Genomic DNA, 27078 nt, shown 5'->3' with positions numbered 1-27078 from the left:
CCTCAAAGGTCCAATAACCCAAATCAAGTGTCAAAATCTCTGCCCTATCCGGTGTAGGCCGGTTCTAGCTAGGGCCAGGACTATTAAGCCCATATCGAGCTACGCGTCATTATTAGGGGAAAAGAGGGCAATAATTATTGACCTCCACAATGAGGCTAATTCCATTTTCAAAAAATCAGAAAAATATGAAGATCAAGAGATCCCAAGCTAATTTTTTCAGTACTTACAGAGAATTACCTCTTCTTTGATGAAATGCTATTCGGAGAGTTGGGTGACATTGGCACGCAATAATACAGGCATGTAAAAATGTGCGAAAATAGGACATTTTGACCTTTGACCTATGTTAACTATGTGCGCCATCGAAATCCCAAAAACTTTTTGCTGAAAAATGAAACTTACCATTGAGGTCTTTAATTTCAAACTTGTTCTGACTTGGGATCTTGATTCTTTTTTTTTGGTTTTTGTAATGTAACCATTTGGTACTTCAAACAAATGCAAAATGAAGGTTGGGATAATGATGGCGCACGATGTTATGCACCTCCAAAGTTTACCATTCCCAAGTAAGGCTCAGATAGGCTGAAATTTCAAGATTTTTTAAAGCTGAACGAGGCGCTGTGCACGCTCATGATATTGGACATGTGCGTTGTTGGTGTAAATATGTACCAAAATTATTTTTTAGAGAAAATTCTGTTTTTTTTGTATCACAGTTGGGTACATAATAAGGGAAAATAAACGTATATATTTTACTGCATTTTCACCATTTTTGTTTTTAAATCATGTTAAAAATGTGATATATTCAACTGTTTGAGAATTATAATCACGAAAGGAACACGCATAGCCCATTCAACTCAGATCCACATGCTGTATAGAATATTAAATCACAAGTCTATAATACAATGCACCATATCGAGACACTATGCAACTTGATCTGCGTCAATAATAGAATATTGATTTAAATAGAATTGAATACATCTCTACATTTTGAGTTTATACTTCATCACTGAACGATCGATTTCTACATGTAGCCAATCAGATAGGACTCCTTTTCTTGCATTCTGTGAAATACCAATCGCCTGTCGCTCACCAAGGGAGTATTAAGATGTGATTCATTGCAGGGAAAAAAGTATTTATAATACAGGGTGCCGACACTGTGCACCATTCATCAACTTGGATCCCAACAATCTCACCACTCGATACAGTGCCCTCCACTTTCCACAGAATTTGTGTGAGAAATATGGCGTATCTGTATGTCCTTCCAACCGTCTAGTCTATTTGGGCACACCGACATCGCCTGGTTAATAATTACATTGTACAGCAGAGACACTAAAATGAATACCCGGGATCCCAACAAACGGAAGATGGAGCCTATTCTTGACTGTGTAATATTCCTTCAACACGCTGCCGTACCGGAACAGTCTTATAGTTATATACGATGGACAGATAGTATCAGTTTGCGAATGAGGACATCGACGTCGTATAAGTTCCTTGTACTACTATTACGCTGCACAGTGTCAACACCCTGTATTTTTTCCATAAAGCTCCATACTCCGTTGAAATCAATATTCTATTATTGACACAGATAAAGAAAGTTTACATATGCATTGTGTTAAATACTGTTATAGGACTTGCACCTGGAACTTAATGGGCTAAACGTGTTCCTTTATACCGTACCTATAAAGCAGTGTCCGAAATAAGGAAAATCTGGAGGTTATCCCGAGGATAACTAAAGCATAAATTCTGCTTGTCCTCAATACATTTTGGTTGTCCCCATAATGTGTCATACTTTTGGAGGTAAAATATAGTGATTGTCCAGGGGATAAGTACATGTACATAGCTCAATATGGTTGTCCCCAGTGATTTTTGGACAAGAGGACAAGAGGATAAGTACTTATTTCGAACACTGCTATAAAGTATCTTACTATAAATAGGGGAATGTTGGGTGTTAGTATGTATGTGGGTATGTAGATCGCAAAGGACGCAAGGCTCCGTGAGTTTGGATCCAAATGTAGCCAAATTCATACGGGAGATCGAGGAATATACGGGAAATGGACTGGACTTTATTTGGTTGAAATCAGTCAATAATTGGCTGCAAAAACTGCAGTGAAAATATGGGTAAAAACGGGGTTTTTGTTATGAAAATCGGTTGCCAGCCTACGCGTCACTGCAACTGGCAGGCATCGCGTCGGCGCCAGCGTCGTAATGCGCACTTTCGCCAATGCGCGTGTAAGCGGCGCAGAGCCACGCGACTTATGCGAGCCAGAGACCAGTGGACATGATAATACGGAAAGAAGGAAAAATAAAGGACAAAAAGGTACATGGACGTACATGAGAGGACGTAATAGATACGGAAAAAAAGATGTGTGTTGTATAAACAACATAAAGCGGTACTATAAAGAAAAATTTAATTAAAATGAGGACAAAAAAGGTACAAGTAATAGGCCAACAGGTTAAAGTAACTAAATGAAACGGGAACGAAACAAAGAAGGAAAGAAACTAATCAGAAATGTAAGGGGGAAAAAAGCTAAAATAATGAGAACAGAATTAATTCACATGAAAACGGGAAATCACAAGCAGCAAATAAAAAAAAAAAAGCTAAAAGGGAAATGTAAAAAAGAACAAATTTAGAAAATAATGGGAAATAAATAAATAAATAACATGGAAACGGAAAATCACAAGCTACAAAAATGTAAACAGCAAATATTTTTTTTATATGTGAACAAAATAGCTCCATGTAGAAGAACTGAAAAGAAACAAAAAAGGAAATGTAAGAAGAGACATATTTAGATAAATAAAATGTACCTTTTCAATGATTCTACCTGTTCAGTAATTCTTCCTGTGAACGCTCCCATTTACTCATCTAGCGGGGACCCGTGCGATGAAGCGCTGGTGTCCCGCTAGTAATTGTAATTCTCAAAATTAAATACCGTATATCACAATTTTTACGGGCGATTTAAAAATCTTTACTTCTTCTTCTTCTTCCAATAAGTACAGTCCTCTTAGAAGTTTTCACTCCCGAGTATAGTCGTACTGTGTGCAGTGCAAAGGGTGCGAGCGGAAACACGGATTCGCTGAGTGCAGATGAAGTGGTGCTGATGTGCGAGTAAAAAGTCCTCTTCTAGTCTAACAGGCGACAGTGGACTCAGCCGGCTTCGGAAAGTCTCCAAAGACGGGGCAGATACGACTGAAGCTGGTAGTGTGTTCCACAGGCAAATGGCGGTCGGGAAGAAAGAGCACTGGTAGGACTGGATCCTGCAGTTTTGTTGTCTAATTTGCAGGTGGTGGCCTCTGGTTGTGTTAGTAGCTGGAATGAAGTAGGGTGGACCACTTGGAATGGCGACTAGGCCGTGAACAATCCGGTATAACATGGTGACTTTGTTATGTGCTCGGCGTTCATTTAACGACTGTCATTGGAGATTTTCAAGCATCTGGGTCACACTGTGTCTAGGATGGTAGTCGGACTCAAAAAATCTTAAGCAGCTCGTCTTTGCACCATGTCTAATTGAGAAACCATGTCCTTGGTGTGAGGATCCCATACGGAGGAGGCGAACTCAAGCGTTAGTCGAACATACGTCTTGTAAGCCTGTTCCTTTACATTGGGTGGGAATTTCCGTAGGTTTCTGCGTAGAAAGCCCAGGGTGCTATTTGACTTCTTGCTGATGTTATGGTTTCCAATTGAGGTTATTCTGAATCGTGACTCCAAGATACTTTGCTTCATCGACGATGCGTAGTGAAGACCCATGGATGTTGTAATTTGCATTGATGATATTTTTCCTTTTATTAGTAACTCTTAACACTTCGCATCTGTCGGGGTTAAAGGACATTAACCATTTTCTCTCCCATGCTTGAAGATTTGCAAGGTCATCCTGGAGAGCTGTGACGTCCGCTTGTGATTTTATTGGCCGGTACAGGAGGCAATCGTCGGCAAAGATTCTGATATCAGATGTAACAAAGTCCGGCAAATCATTTATGAAAACCAAGAAAAGAAGTGGTCCTACATGTATGTAAGACCGTTCCTTGGGGCACGTCTGAGGTGACATTTGACAGGTTGCTTTTCTTTCCTTCTAGGATGACTTGCTGGGTGCGGGCAGTTAGGAAATCACGAATCCAGGATAGCAGTGGACCACGAATACCGTAGTAGTGGAGTTTCAGGAGGAGACGCTCGTGCGGTACCCTGTTGAATGCCTTTGAAAAGTCCAGAAGGATAGCGTCGATCTGTTCTTTGTCTCGTAGCCCTCTGGCAAGGTCGTGGATGGTCAAAAGAAGTTGCGATTCACACGAGTGTTTCTTCCTGAATCCAAACTGTCTCTCCGTAAGAAGACCATGAGTGTCGAGATGGTTGATGATCTGGCTATGGATGGTTTATATGTTCCATTATCTTAACGATTGAGGTAAGAGATATTATAGGCCGGTAGCTTGCTGGCTTGTGGTTATCACCCTTTTTGAAGATTGGTGTCACATCTGTGTGGTATTCTGCCCTGATGTAGAGTGGCTTCGAATAGAAGTGTAAAGACCGGAGCCAGTTCCTCAGCACCTTCTTTCAACGGGTATGCTGGAAGATTATCTGATCCAGATGCAGTGTGTGGCTTAATTTTGGAAAGAAGCTGCTGACACCTTCACTTCCTATCTCAAACAGAGGAGTTTCAGGATGAGGACTTGGGCCAAGGTCAGGCAAATTTTCAGAGTCTTCAGATGTAAAAACTGATACAAACTGGTCATTCAACAGGTTTGCTTTGATGGTACTGTCCCTCTGGAGGATGTCGAGCCACTCCGGTGTTTTCGCAGGGCTTACTTTTGACAAATGACCAAAATTTCTGCGGGTTAGTAGACAACTCACCACAAATCATGTTGTCAATGAAGGTGTTGTAAGCTTTGCGGCAGCTGAATTGCATGTACACTTAGCTTCTTGTAACGTGACCAGTCACTTTCTTTCTTTGATTTATTTGCTTACAAATAGGCCTTCTTCTTTCTCCTAGATAGAGCTTTAAGGTGACTGTTTATCCACGGTTGGTTGAATCTTGTGGTGGACATCTTCGATGGGACACAGTCATCAAGGATCTGGTGCAAATTGGTGGTGATTTGCTTCCACATGTCATTTACAGGGCAGTCAACTGTGGTGGTAGACACAAATAAACTGGCAAACTCAAGGAGATGAGACTTGATGTCATTCATGTCTGCTTTCTTCCACAGAAGGATTTTCCTCCGCACAGATTTTTGGCGTTTGGCACGGACATCAGATATAGTCAGAACCATCTTGTGGTCGCTCACACCTGGTAGGGGAATGCACTTGCTGACGAGAGACGGTCTATTGGTCAAAAACAGATCCAAAGTGTTTTCGACTCTGCATGGTGGGGAAATCAACAATTTGACTGAGACCCAGGTCCTGAAAGCTAGGTGGACAGGAAGCAGTTGTTGAGTGCTGCACTGTACTGATGACCAGTGATGGATTCAGTAGCCCAGTTGATCAGGCAAGTTAAAATCTCCACTTCACAGACAAAATGCAGTAAAACACATACCGTATTCGTTCCAATAAGCACCCATGCCCCAATAAGCGCCCACCCAGCGACTTTGCAACAAACACAAATGAAATTATTAACCACCCATCCAATGTTGTCAAAATACTTCCAGTACATGTAAGCTTACCTGTCGAGTGATTTTACATGCATGCAAGATATGAGGGAAATTGAGCATCAAAAGCACCCAAAATGTGCACCAAAATTAAATTATGACGCTATTTCATAGTAGGCAGATGTATAGATATTAAAAATACTTCACAATAACCACCTGCAAATGCCTTTAAGGGTACATGCCACAAAATAGCTTTCCATAGACTTTACGTGCAAAATAGGGGTCACGTTTTTAGGCTATAAGTCGAGATTCGTCTTACTTTGAAATATATATTTGATATCAACTTAAGGGATGGGGTATGAACGTTTGGACAGTATTTATTGTGGGACATTAGAGCACATCAGACATATCGAATTGCATTCTGAATACAAGGAATGTCCTTCTGATATCAAATAATTTTGATTTTTGAAATTACGCAATGTAATACACATTTTATGGCAAATCATTAAAATTGATATTTTTGATATTTAACAGTACTTTCGAAGTAAACTTTATAAATCTGATGATTTATACTTAAAGTGTATGTAGGTGGGATGAAAAGCCCGACGATCAATTGAAAATTTTGACCTTTAAGTATTAAAGATATGGATTTTTGTTCCCAAAACACTAAAAAAAATTAGGTCTTTTTGGGAAAAAAATCCATATCTTCAATATGTAAGGTCAAAATTTTCAACTGATCGTCGGCTTTTCCTCCCAGCTACATACACTTTAAGAATATATCATTAGATTTATAAAATTTACTTCAAGGACTGTTATATATCAAAAATGTGAAAAATATCAAATTTTTATAATTTGTCATAAAATTTGTATTATATCGTGAATTTCAAAAAAAGATAATTATTTGATATCAGAAAGACATTCTTCGTATTCAGAATGCAATTCGATATGTCTGATGTGCTCTAATGTCCCACAAAAAATACTGTCGAAACGCTTAAAACGCTCATTCCAGATCCCTTAATCAGAACAAAATTGTGCATAACATATCTGAAAATGACACCATATTTTAGGTCTACTTTTTGAGAAACATAGCGCTATATAAAAAGGCCCGCTTTTCCCGTGTTTACTTCCGACTGCTAACCGCGTTTTGACCTCGTGTGTTCATGCGCTCACCATCGTAAACATCACTCGAATTTTCGCGTTTTCTGTTCAAAAATCACATTCACAAGTTCTAGCAAAACACAATTTGCATCACTAAAATTGTTAATATTGTACCGATTTTGCACAATTTTTATGCAAAGTTGGGACTATAGTCGTGATAAACTTTTACGAAACCGCTTCACATGCGGATTTAGTGGTATGAACCCTTGAAGGGGCTAAAACATCGTTTTTAGGCCTCATTTTAAATTAATTGTAAGTAATTTGGGGGTATTTTCTTTCATACTTTAGACAGGATGTCGATTTCAAGCACAAGCATGATAGCCGACAATTGCCATTTTTCGTCATTTTGATGCACATGAATGCACAATGGTTGCTGATTTGCTATTTTCATGAAGATATTAATTGATGTTAAGAGTAAACGTTCTTTGAACATCTTTTACAAGTGCATACCTTCAAAATTAAAACATTCTCAGTACCTGCAGAATATTTAAAAAGATAAGAAATGTCAATCAAGTAGGCCTACCCCCCCCCTCCAGCGTCACTTTTAACTTGTTTTGTCCAAAAAGCGATGTAATGAATGGCTATTTGAAATTAAATATTAATATAAATTAAACTTTGAATGTTATAGCTATTTAAAATACTGGACAGTGGTATAAATAAAGCAAACTAGAAACTTAAATATCTTAAATCTAATATTTTATGTAATTTTATTAAAATTAAAGGTCAAAACTTGAGTTTAAATGACAAAAAAATTGGTTAAAAAATAACAATGAAATTGAAAAACTTCTTTGTAATTTAAACACCAATAAACAATGTTTTCAATATTTTGAAACTCTTCTTAATTCATATCAAAAGGTTTCAAACTTCTACCAAAATCGAAACTTTTATTAATTAAATTGGAAATAAAAGCAGGCCTATTCAAGCAAACGCATGCGTACAGCGAAAAACCTGGCGGCGTCCATGAACGCAGCTTGTTGATGTCCTCCTCTTTTCTTCGCGTGCATTTTAAATAGATAAAGACGCGGAAAACGCATGGAATTGCTCCTTTAAAAAGGGTAGGCCTACATGCCACAAAATAGCTTTCCATATAGACTTTACGTGTAAAATAGGGGTCACGTTTTAGGCTATAAGTCGAGTTACGTCTTACTTTGAAATATATATTTGATATCAACTTAATCAGAACAAAATTGTGCATAACATATCTGAAAATGACACCATATTTTAGGTCTACTTTTTGAGAAAAATAGCGCTATATAAAAAGACCCGATTTCCCGTGTTTACGTCCGACTGCTAACCGCGTTTTGACCTCGTGTGTTCATGCGCTCACCATCGTAAACATCACTTGAATTTTCGCGTTTTCTGTTCAAAAGTAGAGATCACATTCACAAGTTCTAGCAAAACACGATTTTTGCATCACTAAAATTGTTAATATTGTACCGATTTTTATGCAAAGTATTATTTATTATTCTATATAGGGAATAATGTTTTATCGTTAAAATCGGACATGAAAACCTATCAAAAACACGCATTGCTATTTGTTTGCATAAAACAAATTATAAGAATTGTACAGAAGTGACCTAACACTTATAAAGGCTGTATCTTGAGAAGGCGAATGGTCTGATGCTAGAATCTTGGCACTGTTCAAAATGTGACATCTACACCAATAATTACAGTCCCCGAAACGGTCTACTTTTTGGCCGACCTCAATTCCGAAACATTTAGTGATAGTTAAAAATGCGATCTCCAACCCTTTGGTTACCTTTGGATGAATTTGTAGAAATCTCAGCGGAGTCTCCGTGTCTAAAATTCCCCGGTTCAACATTGAAAATGTCGCATTTCTCAGTCCCGGTGATGATACTATATCCGCATCACTGTTTTCATACATGATTGAATATGCATATCTCTGACCCCTGTAAGATAACCAATCCGATCCACCGACTGTGACCACGTGGTCGGTTTCATGAATATTTAATAAGCAGCTTGATACTGACGTCATATCTGAGGTGACCAGGGCAGGAGGCACTATTTTGGTCAACTGAACTCGACTCGTGCGCCCGGCTCGTGCGTTCTTTTGGTTGACATAAATCTAACAAAATTTTCAATAACGGGTAATAGTAGGATTTCAATTTTTGATTAATGAAGTTACTTGTAGTTTTGAGGAATGACACATTTAGTTGTTTTTGGAAACTTAGATGTTTGTTTCAACTGATGATGGAGGATCGCAAGTGAATTCGTGAAGAGATTTGCTTGTTTGAGTGATAGTAGGATACGGGATTTAGGCAAGTCCTCTGTGTTTGTCCTGTTCATGCGGACGTCTCAATTCACGCGGAATTATTCGTACCTGCTAACCAGACAGCAATACTGCATATTGCTGTATGGAACCAGATATACCCTTGCAGGCCCCTATACAAGGAACTTATACGATGTCCTCATTCACAAACTGATACCTGTCCAGCATCATGCACATGAAATGACACAGCTAAAATCAGACATAGACCTTAAGGTACTAATTTCGAGGAGCATAACAAACACCAAATTGGTGTCGTATGACCTTTGACATGCATGCATTCTTTTGTCGAGAGTTGACATGGTCTTTCAATTCGTGCCGAGTGTCCTTGGCAGACTTGACTATGCTTCAGTGGTCATGAAAGGATTCAATAGATAACCTCTGCCCCACTAATCCCCAGCTATTGTCTGAAATTGCACCTCGGAAGATATATCATTTATAACAACTCAGTCCTCAAATGATAGTCATATAACGACCAAAAGATAAATGACTGACTATCATTGAGGACTGAGTTCCGCAGTCTAAGCTAAAATAATCGACCGGAAATCGGGGATCATTAAAACGTCAACAAATTTCAAAACACAGAAATCAGTAAACTTAAATTGTGAATTTGTGAATTTGTGTATTTGATGTGAACTTCTATTGATATGAACTACCTTTTGATGTGAACTTCTATTTTGTGAATGTGAACTACTGATACTTTTAGCATTAGCTAACCTACGTGTACCTTTTTGGTGGTGCGCCTGAAATAAAAGGCGGGAAATCCTATACTAAACTGAACTGAATGGCGAGCGGTCCGAATTTTGAGCCATACAAGTTTACGTGGTGAACTAACCGGACCCTGATGTATACGCATGTACGGTAGTACGAGGAACCCATACCGTAGTAGCTCTGCACAACCGTATGGGATGAAGTGTATAGAAAAAGGTAGTGCAACGTTGTACTAAAAAATACAAGGCTCCTGTAGCTTAAATAGTTGCATGTTTGTCATAACATAATATTAATTACACAGCTTCTTGTACTTCTTGTCTAAACTCCTCCTATATGCTTGTAATCTATACTATTGCCGATAATCGATACTTTGAAGAGGAACTGATCGATACTTTGAAGAGGAACTTGCCGATAATCGATACTTTATATGATCGATTCATCGGTATCATCTCAGAGATTATAGATAAATTATAAATTAATAAATAGATAAATAAATAAGTTCTAGCATTTCCAGATATATGGTAAATGCATAGATAGATAGATAAATTAATAAACACAAATAATTATTTGGATTTATTTGGTGCATCAACCAATGGTAGGCCTACGGTTGGTTAACGCGTTGCTTCGTTGCTACGGACAAGCTTTAATACGCGTATACTATACGCGCATGTTGAAGACGAGGGCGCACATTTCGTATTTACTTTGTAAAACCTATGCTGTAACCGCTATGATTTTCAAAAAATGGTCCAAGTGATATAATATTTTGAAAGTGATATTAGTTTATCCGTTCGTGATCATGGTGACTTTCGATGGAGAGTGGGCATTATGCAGCATGGTAACCGCAAATATAATAAATCGTTTATGATAACTTTCGGAAACTTCTTTTGTGATGACTTTCCAAAGATTTTAAATTCAAGGTAGGCCTAGGCATATATTGGAAAGTAATTTGAGTTTATTCGTTTGTCATGTTGTGTTGAATTTCGATAGGGAGGGTGGGGCATTATTAGCATGGTAGCCGCTACCGCTATTATATCTCAACAATGGCGTAGATTTCTTTTTGACATTGGAGGGATGAAAACATTTCTTGAAGTAGGCATATTAATAGTGAATCCGCATCTTTTGGCAACATTAACAATGGCGTAGATTTCTTTTGACATGGGGGGAACCGGACCCTGATGTATACGCATGTACGGTAGTACGAGGAACCCATACCGTAGTAGCTCTGCACAACCGTATGGGATGAAGTGTATAGAAAAAGCTAGTGCAACGTTGTACTAAAAAATACAAGGCTCCTGTAGCTTAAATAGTTGCATGTTTGTCATAACATAATATTAATTACACAGCTTCTTGTACTTCTTGTCTAAACTCCTCCTATATGCTTGTAATCTATACTATTGCCGATAATCGATACTTTGAAGAGGAACTGATCGATACTTTGAAGAGGAACTTGCCGATAATCGATACTTTATATGATCGATTCATCGGTATCATCTCAGAGATTATAGATAAATTATAAATTAATAAATAGATAAATAAATAAGTTCTAGCATTTCCAGATATATGGTAAATGCATAGATAGATAGATAAATTAATAAACACAAATAATTATTTGGATTTATTTGGTGCATCAACCAATGGTAGGCCTACGGTTGGTTAACGCGTTGCTTCGTTGCTACGGACAAGCTTTAATACGCGTATACTATACGCGCATGTTGAAGACGAGGGCGCACATTTCGTATTTACTTTGTAAAACCTATGCTGTAACCGCTATGATTTTCGAAAAATGGTCCAAGTGATATAATATTTTGAAAGTGATATTAGTTTATCCGTTCGTGATCATGGTGACTTTCGATGGAGAGTGGGCATTATGCAGCATGGTAACCGCAAATATAATAAATCGGTTATGATAACTTTCGGAAGCGTCTTTTGTGATGACTTTCCAAAGATTTTAAATTCAAGGTAGGCCTAGGCATATATTGGAAAGTAATTTGAGTTTATTCGTTTGTCATGTTGTGTTGAATTTCGATAGGGAGGGTGGGGCATTATTAGCATGGTAACCGCAACCGCTATTATATCTCAACAATGGCGTAGATTTCTTTTTGACATTGGGGCCGGGGATAGGGATGAAAACATTTCTTGAAGTAGGCATATTAATAGTGAATCCGGCATCTTTTGGCAACATTAACAATGGCGTAGATTTCTTTTGACATGGGGGGAACCGGACCCTGATGTATACGCATGTACGGTAGTACGAGGAACCCATACCGTAGTAGCTCTGCACAACCGTATGGGATGAAGTGTATAGAAAAAGCTAGTGCAACGTTGTACTAAAAAACACAAGGCTCCTGTAGCTTAAATAGTTGCATGTTTGTCATAACATAATATTAATTACACAGCTTCTTGTACTTCTTGTCTAAACTCCTCCTATATGCTTGTAATCTATACTATTGCCGATAATCGATACTTTGAAGAGGAACTGATCGATACTTTGAAGAGGAACTTGCCGATAATCGATACTTTATATGATCGATTCATCGGTATCATCTCAGAGATTATAGATAAATTATAAATTAATAAATAGATAAATAAATAAGTTCTAGCATTTCCAGATGAATGGTAAATGCATAGATAGATAGATAAATTAATAAACACAAATAATTATTTGGATTTATTTGGTGCATCAACCAATGGTAGGCCTACGGTTGGTTAACGCGTTGCTTCGTTACTACGGACAAGCTTTAATCTGGCGATACTATACGCCAAGCATGTTGAAGACGAGGGCGCACATTTCGTATTTACTTTGTAAAACCTATGCTGTAACCGCTATGATTTTCGAAAAATGGTCCAAGTGATATAATATTTTGAAAGTGATATTAGTTTATCCGTTCGTGATCATGGTGACTTTCGATGGAGAGTGGGCATTATGCAGCATGGTAACCGCAAATATAATAAATCGTTTATGATAACTTTCGGAAACTTCTTTTGTGATGACTTTCCAAAGATTTTAAATTCAAGGTAGGCCTAGGCATATATTGGAAAGTAATTTGAGTTTATTCGTTTGTCATGTTGTGTTGAATTTCGATAGGGAGGGTGGGGCATTATTAGCATGGTAACCGCAACCGCTATTATATCTCAACAATGGCGTAGATTTCTTTTTTTTTTTTTTGCCGGGGATAGGGATGAAAACATTTCTTGAAGTAGGCATATTAATAGTGAATCCGGCATCTTTTGGCAACATTAACAATGGCGTAGATTTCTTTTGACATGGGGGGAACCGGACCCTGATGTATACGCATGTACGGTAGTACGAGGAACCCATACCGTAGTAGCTCTGCACAACCGTATGGGATGAAGTGTATAGAAAAAGCTAGTGCAACGTTGTACTAAAAAATACAAGGCTCCTGTAGCTTAAATAGTTGCATGTTTGTCATAACATAATATTAATTACACAGCTTCTTGTACTTCTTGTCTAAACTCCTCCTATATGCTTGTAATCTATACTATTGCCGATAATCGATACTTTGAAGAGGAACTGATCGATACTTTGAAGAGGAACTTGCCGATAATCGATACTTTATATGATCGATTCATCGGTATCATCTCAGAGATTATAGATAAATTATAAATTAATAAATAGATAAATAAATAAGTTCTAGCATTTCCAGATGAATGGTAAATGCATAGATAGATAGATAAATTAATAAACACAAATAATTATTTGGATTTATTTGGTGCATCAACCAATGGTAGGCCTACGGTTGGTTAACGCGTTGCTTGTTACTACGGACAAGCTTTAATCTGGCGTATACTATACGCCGCATGTTGAAGACGAGGCGCACATTTCGTATTTACTTTGTAAAACCTATGCTGTAACCGCTATGATTTTCGAAAAATGGTCCAAGTGATATAATATTTTGAAAGTGATATTAGTTTATCCGTTCGTGATCATGGTGACTTTCGATGGAGAGTGGGCATTATGCAGCATGGTAACCGCAAATATAATAAATCGTTTATGATAACTTTCGAAACTTCTTTTGTGATGACTTTCCAAAGATTTTAAATTCAAGGTAGGCCTAGGCATATATTGGAAAGTAATTTGAGTTTATTCGTTTGTCATGTTGTGTTGAATTTCGATAGGGAGGGTGGGGCATTATTAGCATGGTAACCGCAACCGCTATTATATCTCAACAATGGCGTAGATTTCTTTTTGACATTGGGGACGGGGATAGGGATGAAAACATTTCTTGAAGTAGGCCTTAATAGTGAATCCGGCATCTTTTGGCAACATTAACAATGGCGTAGATTTCTTTTGACATGGGGGGATGGGGTCCGTTTAAATCAATTTCTTGAAATAGGCCTACAGTGAAGCCAGCATCTTGGTGGCGACAGAATAATTTATGGCAAGCTAATTAAATAAATAAATAAAATAAATGTTGGTGATTTAACGTGCACTACACCTAAGTACCAGCACACTTCAACAATTATTCCGCTGCCATTAGGATATATCAGAATCATTTCCGCTTCCACAAGTCCGCAACTGATGCGCATATGTACTCTCAGCGACTTAGATTGTGATTACCCCCAGTAGCTCCCCATTTTACACCTGGGTGGAGTAATTAGGCCTACTGGTGAATTATATTGTGCAAAAGTGGAACAAACTCGCATGAAGACCGCAAAAATTGGCACTTTTTTAGTTTGGCCAAAAATGAGGTTAATTTTGTCAGACACCTACATCTATTATACATTACATGTGTCAACTTGGGGGTGATTGTATGGACCATGCACTAAATCAAAATATTGGGGAGGGGTTATCCCCACCCCACCGACTATGTAGGCCTAACTCAACTTTCTTGAAACCCAATGTTGCTATAGGCCCTCTTGATGAAACAGAAACAAATATAAAAGAAACTAGATGGCACAGTAACTGTGTTTGACCAAACACGAATATCTATGCCCGTGACCACACCTAACTCCCTTCCCCTATTCACAAACGAAAACTTGGTGAGCACCATGTGAAAGCCCTTGTTTAAAGCTTTCATTTGATACACATGTAATGCTCATAACACCAGACTGGCCCACACTCTCTCTAATACCCTACACTGCTTCACTCTCTTTTTTACCTCATCAGACCATCACTCTCTCTCTCTCTAAAACAACATCAGACTGGACCACACTCTCTAATACCCCCCCACGAAACCCCATACTCTCTTATACTCCACCAGACCATCACTCTCTCTAAAACACCACCAGACTGGATCATACTCTCTCTCTAATACCCCACCCAGCCTCCACTCCCTCTTATACCCCACCAGACCATCAATCGCTCTAAACACCACCAGACTGGACCACACTCTCTCTAATACCCCACCAGACCCTCACTCTCTCTTATACTCCACCAGACACTCACTCGCTCTAAAACCACCAGGCTGACCCATACTCTCTCTAATGCCCCACCAGACCCTCACTCTCTCTTATACACCACCAGACACTCACACGCTCTAAAACACCAACAGGCTGACCCATACTCTCTCTAATACCCCACGAAGCGTTCACTTTCTCTTATACCTCATCAGACCATCAATCTCTCTAAAACACCACCAGACTGGACCACACTCTAATACCCCACCAGACACTCACTCTCTCTATACTCCACTAGACACTCACTCGCTCTAAAACACCACCAGGCTGACCCAAACTCTCTCTAATACCCCACCCAGCCATCACTCTCTCTTATACTCCACCAGCCACTCACTAGCTCTAAAACACCACCAGACTGACCCACACTCTCTCTAATACCCCACCAGACCCTCACTCTCTCTTATACTCCACCAGACACCCACTCGCTCTAAAACACCACCAGATTGACCCACACTCTCTCTAATACCCCACCAGACCCTCACTCTCTCTTATACTCCACCAGACACCCACTCGCTCTAAAACACCAACACGCTGACCCAAACTCTCTCTAATACCCCACCAAGCCTTCACTCTCTCTTATACTCCACCAGACACTCACTCGCTCTAAAACACCACCAGGCTGACCCAAACTCTCTCTAAAACCCCACCCAGCCATCACTCTCTTATACTCCACCAGACACTCACTAGCTCTAAAACACCACCAGACTGCCCCACACACTCTCTAATACCCCACCAGACCCTCACTCTCTCTTATACTCCACCAGACACTCACTAGCTCTAAACACCACCAGACTGGCGCACACTCTCTCTAATACCTCACCAGACCCTCACTCTCTCTTATAATCCACCAGACACTCACTCGCTCTAAAACACCACCAGGCTGGCCCAAACTCTCTCTAATACCCCACCAAGCCATCTCTCTCTCTTATACTCCACCAGACACTCACTCGCTCTAAAACACCACCAGGCTGACCCAAACTCTCTCTAAAACCCCACCCAGCCATCACTCTCTCTTATACTCCACCAGACACTCACTAGCTCTAAAACACCACCATACTGGACCACACTCTCTCTAATACCCCACCAGACCCTCACTCTCTCTTATACTCCACCAGACACTCACTAGCTCTAAAACACCACCAGACTGGCGCACACTCTCTCTAATACCTCACCAGACCCTCACTCTCTCTTATAATCCACCAGACACTCACTCGCTCTAAAACACCACCAGGCTGGCCCAAACTCTCTCTATACCCCACCAAGCCATCTCTCTCTCTTATACTCCATCAGACCCTCACTCTCTCTGAAACACTACCAGTCTGGAGAATACCCCTTTAATCCCAAAACATTGTGTCCCTAAAACCTCTTAACCACATTGTACGTCTTGGCGTATATTTGAAGCCTTCATCATTGCAAATACAGGTAGCTACCAAAATGCTACCTATTGCGATATACTGTGTTAACCGGTCGTACCTATTTTGCTTTTTAAAGCATATGAACTTTGACCTCTGGGGTTGCGGCTAGCATAGCATACTTCTAGGGTCATAGGCCATCATTGTACCAAGTATGAACCCTGAGGGCGCTATAGTTTTTGAGCTAGAGCTGTTTGAAATTTTACACATATTGCCCCCTGTAGCCCATGACCTTTGACCTCTGGGGTCGGGGGTACCCTAAGATGTATCTAGGGGTCAGGGGCCATCATTGTACCAAGTATGGGCCCCGAGGCTTCTTTGGTTCTTGAGCTAGAGGAGCGCAAAGGACTGATCTTGAGAAGGAGAAGAAGGCGAAGGAGAAGGAGAAGCCAAGACTAAACACAACAAATACAATATCTATGCCCGTTGCACGGGCATAGATAAGAACGAACGAAAGAAAGAAAGAAACCCACATGCGTCAACATGGAGGTGATTCAGTAGACCATGCCCCTTATCAAATATTGAGGAATTTATTACTCACCTCGGGATTTATGGGGTAAAGGTATTTTGCGAGTTGCGAGTTGGCATTTGCGAGTTGCGAGTTGGCATTTGCGAGTTGATATTTGCGAGTTGCGAGTTGAAATTTGCGAGTTGTGAGTTTACATTTGCGAGTTCTTCTGAGTTGCGAGTTGATAATTTGTCAAAATATACAGACATTGTTTTACCCCCTATTTTACCCCCTATTGGAATTAGACCTTCATTACCCATTAAAATCAGATCATTTTAACATACACATGTGTGAGTTTTACATGCAAAATCATCCGGCTTATCGCAATGTAAGAGACCCCATGTCACATGGGAAAAGATGGTAAATCGCACAATATATTTGCACAATCTCTGCTCATTAATCACCATTTTGTAGAATTTAAGCGATTTTGGCGATGTTAGCCGTTTGATCAAAATTTGAAACTATTTTGTAAAATTTACCTCAATTTGCTGTGATTTATGAAAATTTTGCACGATTCATAGTGATCGGTCACAATTTAGCATAATTTACTGTGATTTCCAGCAATTTGTAGATTTTAAGTTTTCTCAGCAGAATTTTGGCGATTTTACAGATTGATCAAAATTTGAAACAATTTTGTAAAATTTACCTCAAGTTGCTGTGATTTATTAAAATTTAACACGATTCATAGCGATCGGTCACAATTTAGCATAACTTTCGGCAATTTACTGTAATTTCCAGCAATTGTCAGTTTTGGGCGATTTACCGTATTTTCTCATGTGACATGGGTTCTTACTTCAAGATCATTTTACAAAAATTTGGTTTTAGTGTTTTACAAAATCACCCGGGTTACAGCAAGTAAAAATAGAACAACATTGGGGTGTGGGGTTGGTGTGTGTGGGGGAGGGTGCAAAGTGACATTTTCATTTTTTCACCCAAACTTTGAAATATTTTCTACACACAACATCTCCAGGGAGGCAACATTATAAAGGAAAGTGCCAAAAGGATAGAAAAGTTCAAGCATGTGCTACACGTACTGTATACATTTCTTTAATTGAACTAATGTTTTGTCAATTCCAAACAGTTTTCCTTCTCAAAATTAGACAAAATATAATGTTCACCAGTTTTGTTATAAAAGAGAGTAGTCCTGAGAGAGTAGTGAGCTTTTTATACAGAGGAGAAACAATATTAACACACTCACAAAAATGTGAACTAAAAATTCATTTGATCATGTTGAAAGGTGACCCGATTCTATACAAAGATTTTGCAAAATATTGGAGATGTGTTGCATTACCAGTTAACACTTCAAATTATTTTTTATGAATAAGGTCCTGTTGAATTCCACATTCAAACAACATCTCTGAACTCGACCCAGCCACCTGAAAATCTAGGTGAAATGTGAACACGGAAAATACATGACAATGTATCAGATAGGGTGTGAATGGGACATGTATAATAGCAGGTACAGGGGTAGCGCTAGGTTGCTTTTTGGGGTCCCGGACCCACCAAAATAGAGTTCGGACCCCCTGTTTTTAAATTTTCTGCAAGTTCAGGGGTCCCTGCAGACCCCCAGTTTTTCAATCTAGCGCTATTGCAGACATACTATTTATGCTGCATTTGTGCAACTTGGACTCGCCAAATTCTACTCCGGACCCCCTACTTTTTAATTTTATGCAAGTTCGGTGGTCCCTCTCACGGACACTGGAGTGTTTAGTTCTAGCGCTGCCCCTGAGCAGGTACACTGTTAGTAACACAAACAGCACACAGGTTTCATACTGCACTGTTGCAAATTGTACACCTGTGCAGTCAGGGCCAGATTTACCCTTTTTCCGGGCCCTTGGCCAGGCTAAAATTTATAAGGGCCCCTATCCGAATCCATGTGTTACACTTCTACCCAACCAAATCCATGTTATGATGTAACCTATTCCTCATTCCAAACCAGTGCTTCACTCAATTTTTCCACTTTCCTTTTTAAATTTATTTTTGTACAACCCTTATTATTCTAGTCAAACAGCTGAAAAGATAATAACACTGGGAATAATGACTTGCACATATTGTAGCTGTGTACAATATACATAAATGGGATTGCAATTGGTTCAAATTCATCTCTATTTGGAATCTTTGACATAATGTTCATAACTTTAATTTTGAACATGAAGTCAAAGTGAGTCAGAGACTTGAGCCGGACTCATTTCATTTAGTTTTGCTGGACTCTGACTCAGCTGAGACTCGGCACCCTGATCTTGAGTCCGTTCAGACACAAAAGGACTCTGACAGTGGTTCATACTCGGATTCGAATGGACTCGGCTTGACTTATACGAGGTAGACTCAAGTCGGCTTGACTCAGACGAGGTAGACTCGGATACAAGTCTAGCTAATTTATAACCTGTTTACATAGTGCAGATGTGGGAGAATCAATGATGGATGACACCACTAGAGCTCTTCCTATGTTATAGGCCTATTATGGTGTTCTTTGAGCAGCTCTTAGAGCTCTGTCATGCCACCACACATGGCATAAACATGGTCACAGTAAATACAATCATGATGATTGTTCATCCCATTTAATGCAGTGGAATTGACTAGTTTCAAGCTCTACAATGTTAGCCACAATCTGTGGCCCTCACACAATAGCAAGTGTGTGTCGAGAAACAACCGCGATGAATGCACCCCGCTTGATAGTATATAAAGCAACAGAGCCTGAAAGTAGTGCTACACAATGTATGTGTATACACTTGTGTACTTGTAAAACATCACTCCAGATCCAAAGTCAGCCGGAGAAATATTAAGGAGAAATATTTTCAAAGCAACTGTCAATACTTTCATATGTAGTCTTATGCCCATATTATAAATAATCCAATTTAGGTGATTTCATTTCAGAAGTACAGTACAATGTATTGTGGGATGTGTGCAATTCATAAACAATTGTGACACCCAGATTGAATGCTTGCCCTGCTTTGCCTTTGCATATTCCTGTATACATCATTTTCATGTAGTCCAAGTGTTTTCCATAAATTAATCATAGCAGATAAATCGTTCTACTTCTTATAATAGGGGCCTATATTATTTTACTACTGATTATTTTGGGATTTTAACACTGACAGCCAAGTTAATTTTTCTCCATCCAGGCCATGGTCCCGATACGTTACACAGAAATGTGCTGCTATATAGTACATGTATGACTAATATTGCCATGGAGATGTTTTATAAAAACTGTGAGTTGTAAGCAAATCACACATTATGGCTTTGAAAGTTCAGAACATTCAGAATGTGAAGAATTCGCAACTCCTCTTGGCAACTTACAAAATTTCAACTCACAACTCGCAAATTTCAACTCGCAACTCGCAAATTTCAACTCGCAAATGTCAACTCGCAATCCAACTCACAACTTCCTTTGACAACTCGCAAATTTCAACTCGCAACTCGCAGATTTCAACTCGCATCTCGCAACTCGCAACAAGAACTCGCAACTCGCATCTCGCAACTCGCACTCGCAATTCACAACTCACAACTCGCACTCGCAACTCGCACATTATCCACACCCGGATTTATGCCTATGTAAAGAAAGAAGAAGGAAGGAAGGAAGGAAGGAAAAAAGGAAGGAAGAAGGGAAGCAAAGAGGGAAGGAAAGAGCGAAAGAAAGAGGGAAAGAAAGAGGGAAAAAGAAAGAAAGAAACTCACATACATGCGTCAACATGGAGGTGATTCAGTAGACCATGCCCCTTATCAAAATATTGAGGAATTTATTACTCACCTCGGGATTTATGCCTATGTAAAGAAAGAAGAAGGAAGGAAGGAAGGAAAAAGGAAGGAAGGAGGGAAGGGAAGAGGGAAGGAAAGAGGGAAAAAGAAAAGAAAGAGGAAAGAAAGAAGGAAAGAAAGAAAGAGAAACAACGGGAAAACGAAAAGAAAGAAAGGGAAAGACAAAGAAAAAATAGACAGAAAGAAAGAAGAGAGAGAAAGAAAGTGAAGCAAGAAAAAGAAAGAGAGAAATGGAACGCAGGAAAGAGAGAGAGAGAAACTGAAAGAAAAAAGGGACAGACAAAGAAAAAATAAGTAAAAGGGTGTTTGGTACAAAAATTACATAAAAGAATTTATGCCAAGGAAGTCGTTTGCAAAGTAGAGGCAACAAATATAGGCCTACCACATCACTAACCGCGTAATAATTGAGCTGTTAAAAGCGATACCAATTGCCATGATTAGTTACCATTTCCATCGTTATACTAACCGCTCCCGTTTACTCATCTAGCGGGGGCCCGCGCGAAGCGCGGGTACCCGCTAGTTGTAATTAAAGGAGTATTTTGTGATCCTAGCATCCTCTTTTTAATTTTATGACATTTTTCAGTACATATCCACGAAAAAAGCATATTCCCAAAATTTCAGTTGATTCCGATTTTGCGTTTGAAGTTATGCATGATTATGTGTATTACACTGCTCCATAGACATGATAGACAATACGTTGTAATTTCGTTCTGGTGCACCAGAACGAAATTCAAATTTCAACGATATCTTTGCTAAACAAATTAATCTGCAAGAAATATTTTGTACATAAACATTATGTAGCCAGAGTATTCCAGTGATATAAAAATCTCAACTTTTTTTGAGAAAAGAGGGGGGATGAGGCTGTGTATCACGAAAATGCCCTTTTAGGCCTGGCAAAGTCGATTTTGAGTTTCCGTCGCCACCCGCACTTCATTTTCGGGCCCGCACTTGAATTCATTATTGCGATTTTCGAAAAATAAAAATAAAATCTTATCATTTTTGCAAAAAAAACCGATGAAATCCGTTTACTAACCGCTCCGTTTACTCATCTAGCGGGGCCAGTGAGCGCTGCAGGTACCCGCTAGTTGTAATAAAGGAGTATTTTGTGATCCTAGCATCCTCTTTTTAATTTTATGACATTTTTCAGTACATATCCACGAAAAAAGCATATTCCCAAAATTTCAGTTGATTCCGATTTTGCGTTTGCGAGTTATGCATGATTATGTGTATTACACTGCTCCATAGACATGATAGACAATACGTTGTAATTTCGTTCTGGTGCACCAGAACGAAATTCAAATTTCACGATATCTTTGCTAAACAAATTAATCTGCAAGAAATATTTTGTATAATTATAAACATTATGTAGCCAGAGGTTTCCAGTGATATAAAAATCTCAACTTTTTTTGAGAAAAGTGGGGATGAGGCTGTGTATCACGAAATGCCCTTTTAGGCCTGGCAAAGTCGATTTTGAGTTTCCGTCGCCGCCCGCACTTCATTTTCGGGCCCGCACTTGAATTCATTATTGAAAAAAAAAAAAAATAAAAATAAAATCTTATCATTTTTGCAAAAAAAACCGATGAAATCCGTGCATTTTAGTGGAAAAATCAAATTCAAAACATCGATTTCGCTACGGCAGTAAACTCATTGCGGCCGGTTGATTGGCGCTGATAGTGATAGCCTAGATCCTGTAGGTCCGGTTCGCAATACTTTGTAAATATGTTGGCGTCGCTGTCCTTTTCCACGCGTCGTATCATACTGGACTGACAGATTAATGCTGTCATGCAGATCAATGATTCTACAGTGCTGTTCGCAAAATCGCACAATGAATAGTGATGTTTGTGCTAATTAAAAAAAAATATATTGATTCTGTTATTTTTGGATTTCTTTTCATAAATATGAATCATATATTTTAAAATAGTACTTGGTATCGTTTTACATTAATTTGACTGTACAAAATGGCAAAATTTATATATTTCAACTCTGCTCTATTGTGACACTGTTGCACGAAATATGCGGTCGAACAAAAATATTTGTCAATTCTGATTTTTTATTCTGCAGTGCTGTTTGTGACTTTGCACAATATCGTTGTTTGTGGTAATTAAAGAAATATATTAATACTGTTAATTTTATATTTGTTGTCCCGATTGATCAATTATTTATTTTTAAATAGTATTCAACGTAGTTTTAAATTTAATTTAATATACAAAAAGAGCAAAAAATTATATATTTCAACTCCGTTGTGTTTATGACATTGCTGCAAGAACTATGCTATTCAACATCAACAAAATACGTACGCGTGGGGTTTTCCCTTTAATTTTGTTGGCGCAAGATTCGATAGTGGAGCTGTAAAAACTTACCAATTCATGAATTGCAATTGTTTCAGTATTTTGATTTCAATTTGATGGGACTTTGCTGACGCTTGTATTACAGATTTGTCATGTACATATCAATTAAGATATGCGACAGTGGTCGTACTGTCATGCCAGGGCGTAACCAGACCTGACCTTCCGGGGGGCAAGATTGAAAAATTTCAGATCAAAAGTTGTAGCATTTATGTCGCGAGCGGCTTGCCGCAAAGCGTAAAACGGGTGGGGTCCAGGGGCCCGCCTTAGGGCCCCTGGTGGGGTCCAGGGGCAAAGCCCCGGCGGGGGTCAAGGGTGGCAGAGCCCCCTAAAGCTCCTGGTTTTTTGCATATATATGAGAAGCTAAAAAATCAGTGTTTCAGATAGAGTTGGGCGACTATCACTTTTTTCCTAGTCGACAGCAAATAGTCGCGACTACGACTATAGTCGCGACTACCTGTGGTTAAAATTGGACTGAAAAATCGGGTGAAAGATTGGTGGCAATTTAGTATTTATAATGCATGATTACAGGATCCGTGATTGCCGGCATCGCATCACAGTTTGCTACACAAACCAGCACTGTTGCGATACAAATTGCTACACTGTGACTGTATCGCACGTTTGCGATGCAAATATTTGACTGTAAAATGCTGTAATATAGGCCTAACTTTTCTGTTCAATTAAATTCACTTGCCACTTTCCAGCACAAGAAACTTCATATAATTTCTCAAACCTTCAATATTCCAATAGCGATCTTCGTTCGTTTCCATGTTGCTGTGCATGGAAATATGTAAACATGCCGGTACGGCAGTGCATATTTTCCATGGTATGCTCATGAACGTGTTGCATCGTGCATGTACGATTAACTTTCACCTCCGACCTACGTCACCTGACCTCATCTAGACTACTGCATTTGTCGCTACAGGGGTGGCATTGCAACATTACGACTGTTTGTCAGCTAATTTGTTTATTTTCCTGTTGCTTTCTAAATATTCTGTTACCACAATAAGCATAGCTTTTTGAAATTACGTGAAAAGTATTTCTAATCTAATAATATTTTCCTAAATTTTCCCTTTTGGAAAACACTTCTCGGAAGTTCTCGCTGTTTCTTTCCAAAGTTAAAATAATCTCATACCTTCAGTAGTTGGTACAAACACCCAACCTGGGTCTGTACATGCACGCTATGATGCTGCTACACCTGTTATCGCTGCATAAATTATAATCATAATGAGATGTTCGACAGTTCTAAGTAATTTGAGTTTTTTTACGGCTTTTATCTTGTGGGAAAGTAGTTCGACAACAAGTCAATAACACCAATTTAATGATGATTTATGGACTTTATGATTACTTGTTGGTCAGTGTTACTATTGGTAAGACAATGACTAACATTTTTTCACATTTTTCGCAGTTTATATGTTAGTATTTGGTTGGTTTTGGTGCTCTTTTAAAGTAATTTTTTAACACAAAAATATACTTGCATTAGTCGACTTTTGGTTTTCAATAGTCGTAGTCGCGACTATCAGTAATAGTCGCGCCTAACGACTATTGGCGACTTAGTCGCCCAACTCTAGTTTCAGAGTACAATTTCACAATGAAAGTAGTAGGCCTATAGATCTTCTTCCCTCTTTTACTTCCCTTTCTCTTCTCCTTCCCTTTTTCTTTCCTCTTTTCTTTTCTTCTTTCCCCTTTTTCTTCTTCCCTCTTTTTTCTCTTCTTTCCCCTTTATCTTCCCTCTTTTTCTCTCCTTCTCCCCTTTCCCCTTCCAAATTTTTGCTCTTCTTCCCAGTTTTTTTTTGTGCCCAGGCGCCAGGGGGGCAGCTTGCCCCCCCCCCCCACTGGTTATGCCACTGTGTCATGCAGTGGACGATATCGCATGTCAACGTCAACTGGATAATTTGTACTTAAATCACACAAAATCTTACTATAAATAGGCTAATGTTCTATGTGTATATGTATGTATGTATGTGGTTTATGTAAAAGGCTCCGTCAGTTTCGATCCAAATGTCACCAAATTCATACGGGAGATCGAGGAATATACGGGAAATTGCCTCGACTTTATTTGGTTGAAATCGGTCAAGAATTGGCTGCAAAAACAGTGAAAATATGGGTAAAACGGGTTTTGTTATGAAAATCATCAGTTACCAGCCTGCGCGTCACTGCAGCTGGCAGGCAGCGCTTCGACGCTGCGTACGTAATGCGCACTACGCCAATGCGCGTACAGAACGGCGCGAGAGCCACGCGACTTGCGAGCCAGAGACCAGTGGACATGATAATACAGAAAGAAGGAAAAATAAATAAAAATTAAAGGACAAAAAGGTACATGGACAGGTCAAGGGATTATGATAAAGATGATCACTTCCGCATACACGCTCTGAGAGTACGGGAAAAATATGTGTGTTGTATAAACAAAATGAAGCGGTAGACCTATACTATAAAGAAAAATGAAATTAAAATGACAAAAGAGGTACGAGTAATTAGGCCAACGGGTTAGAAAATAATGGGAATGGGGTTAAATAAATAAATAACATGGAAAAAAAGAAAGGAAATGTAAGAAGAGACAGATTTATATAAATAAAATGTACCTTTTCAATGATTCTACCTGTTCAGTAATTATTCCTGTTATAGCGAACGCTCCCATTTAGGCCTACTCACTAGCGGGGTGTCCCGCTAGTTATAAATAAATAAGATAAATAATAGTAAAAAGAAAGGAATTGACCAGTATCAATTTTGACCTTGCAGCCTCTTTGACTTTGCAAGTTTATATCTTTGGTTAAACATCCTTTGAGTGAGTGAGCGGTAAATAACAACATGTTTTACACTCGCATTTTGTCATATAATGAAAGTCACGAAAATAATGAATAATGAAAAAGTTACCTCACTTGTTTTCAAAAATTATGTGACGGGAAACTCAAAATCGATTGTTCGGGGCCTTAAATACCCCATTATTTATCCAGAATAAATAAAAATTCATTAACACATGATGCAAACTTAGATAGGGCAGCACCAATACGAAAATGTCATACCGATAAATGATGTGTCTGTTTTGCCCGTTATTTAAGTTTGTGTTGCGAACTAGCATGTACGGTATGGGTTCCTCGTAGTCGTACTAGCATGTAACTTGTAAGGTATGAATTTTCATTTTCACACACTCATGACACTGGAATCTTACCGCCTGGATGTTCAGATCGGCTACAACTTTAAGACCCTTACGTGGCATTATACTGATAATACTCTGGTGAACTTCATCCGATCAAACTTGCAAAACATCCCCAATTTTTAGCTATGTTTCCGTCGCAGGTTATGAGGTTGTACATGCTCATCACCTTGGTGTCGAGACGCAGAAAAAATCCCAGGTCAGGTCAGTCATGATTGGGGGTCAAATTAAAAATTCCCTTTAAAAGGGAAATACGGTCCCGTTATAAGGGAGTACACCACCATAAGATTCCGCGGCCAAATGTGTAACAAAATAGTCCTGATTGGAATTTGTTTCCACATTTTTACAAAAAAATCAAGTATACCCTATTTCGCCTAATTCGTGTTCAAATTGCATTTTAGGTGATTTCGCCATTTTGAAATAATTGCTTGGAATTTTTTTAATTTTTTTGTCTTGTCAATGTGTTCTACATGATAAGTTCTACTGGGGAAATACAAAAAAATTGGAATTTGTTTCCACATTTTTGCAAAAAATTCAAATATACCCTATTTCGCCTAATTCGTGTTCAAATTGCATTTTAGATGATATCGCCATTTTGAAATAATTGCTTGGAAAATTTTTCTTTTTTTTCTTGTCAATGTGTTCTACATGATAAGTTCTACTGGGGAAATAAAAAAAATGGAATTTGTTTCCACATTTTTGCAAAAAATTCAAGTATACCCTATTTCGCCTAATTCGTGTTCAAATTGCATTTTAGGTGATAT

The 27078-nt window shown here is 38.8% G+C and overlaps 1 protein-coding gene across 1 annotated transcript in view; it reads right to left on the bottom strand.

Moving 5' to 3' along the window:
- LOC140141475 (uncharacterized) overlaps positions 1 to 26503 on the bottom strand; it is a 58078-nt gene extending 31575 nt beyond the window's left edge. The window contains 1 exon segment of the mRNA XM_072163354.1: positions 26330 to 26503. Within this exon segment, the coding sequence (XP_072019455.1) occupies positions 26330 to 26377 (48 nt within the window). The 5' untranslated portion in view covers positions 26378 to 26503.
- Positions 26504 to 27078: the final 575 nt, after the last annotated feature.

The sequence above is a fragment of the Amphiura filiformis genome, chromosome 19 (assembly GCF_039555335.1).
Source record: "Amphiura filiformis chromosome 19, Afil_fr2py, whole genome shotgun sequence".
Classification (NCBI taxonomy): domain Eukaryota; kingdom Metazoa; phylum Echinodermata; class Ophiuroidea; order Amphilepidida; family Amphiuridae; genus Amphiura; species Amphiura filiformis.
The sequence above is the reverse complement of the archived record's forward strand: the minus strand, read 5'-3'. Positions and strand labels throughout refer to the sequence as shown.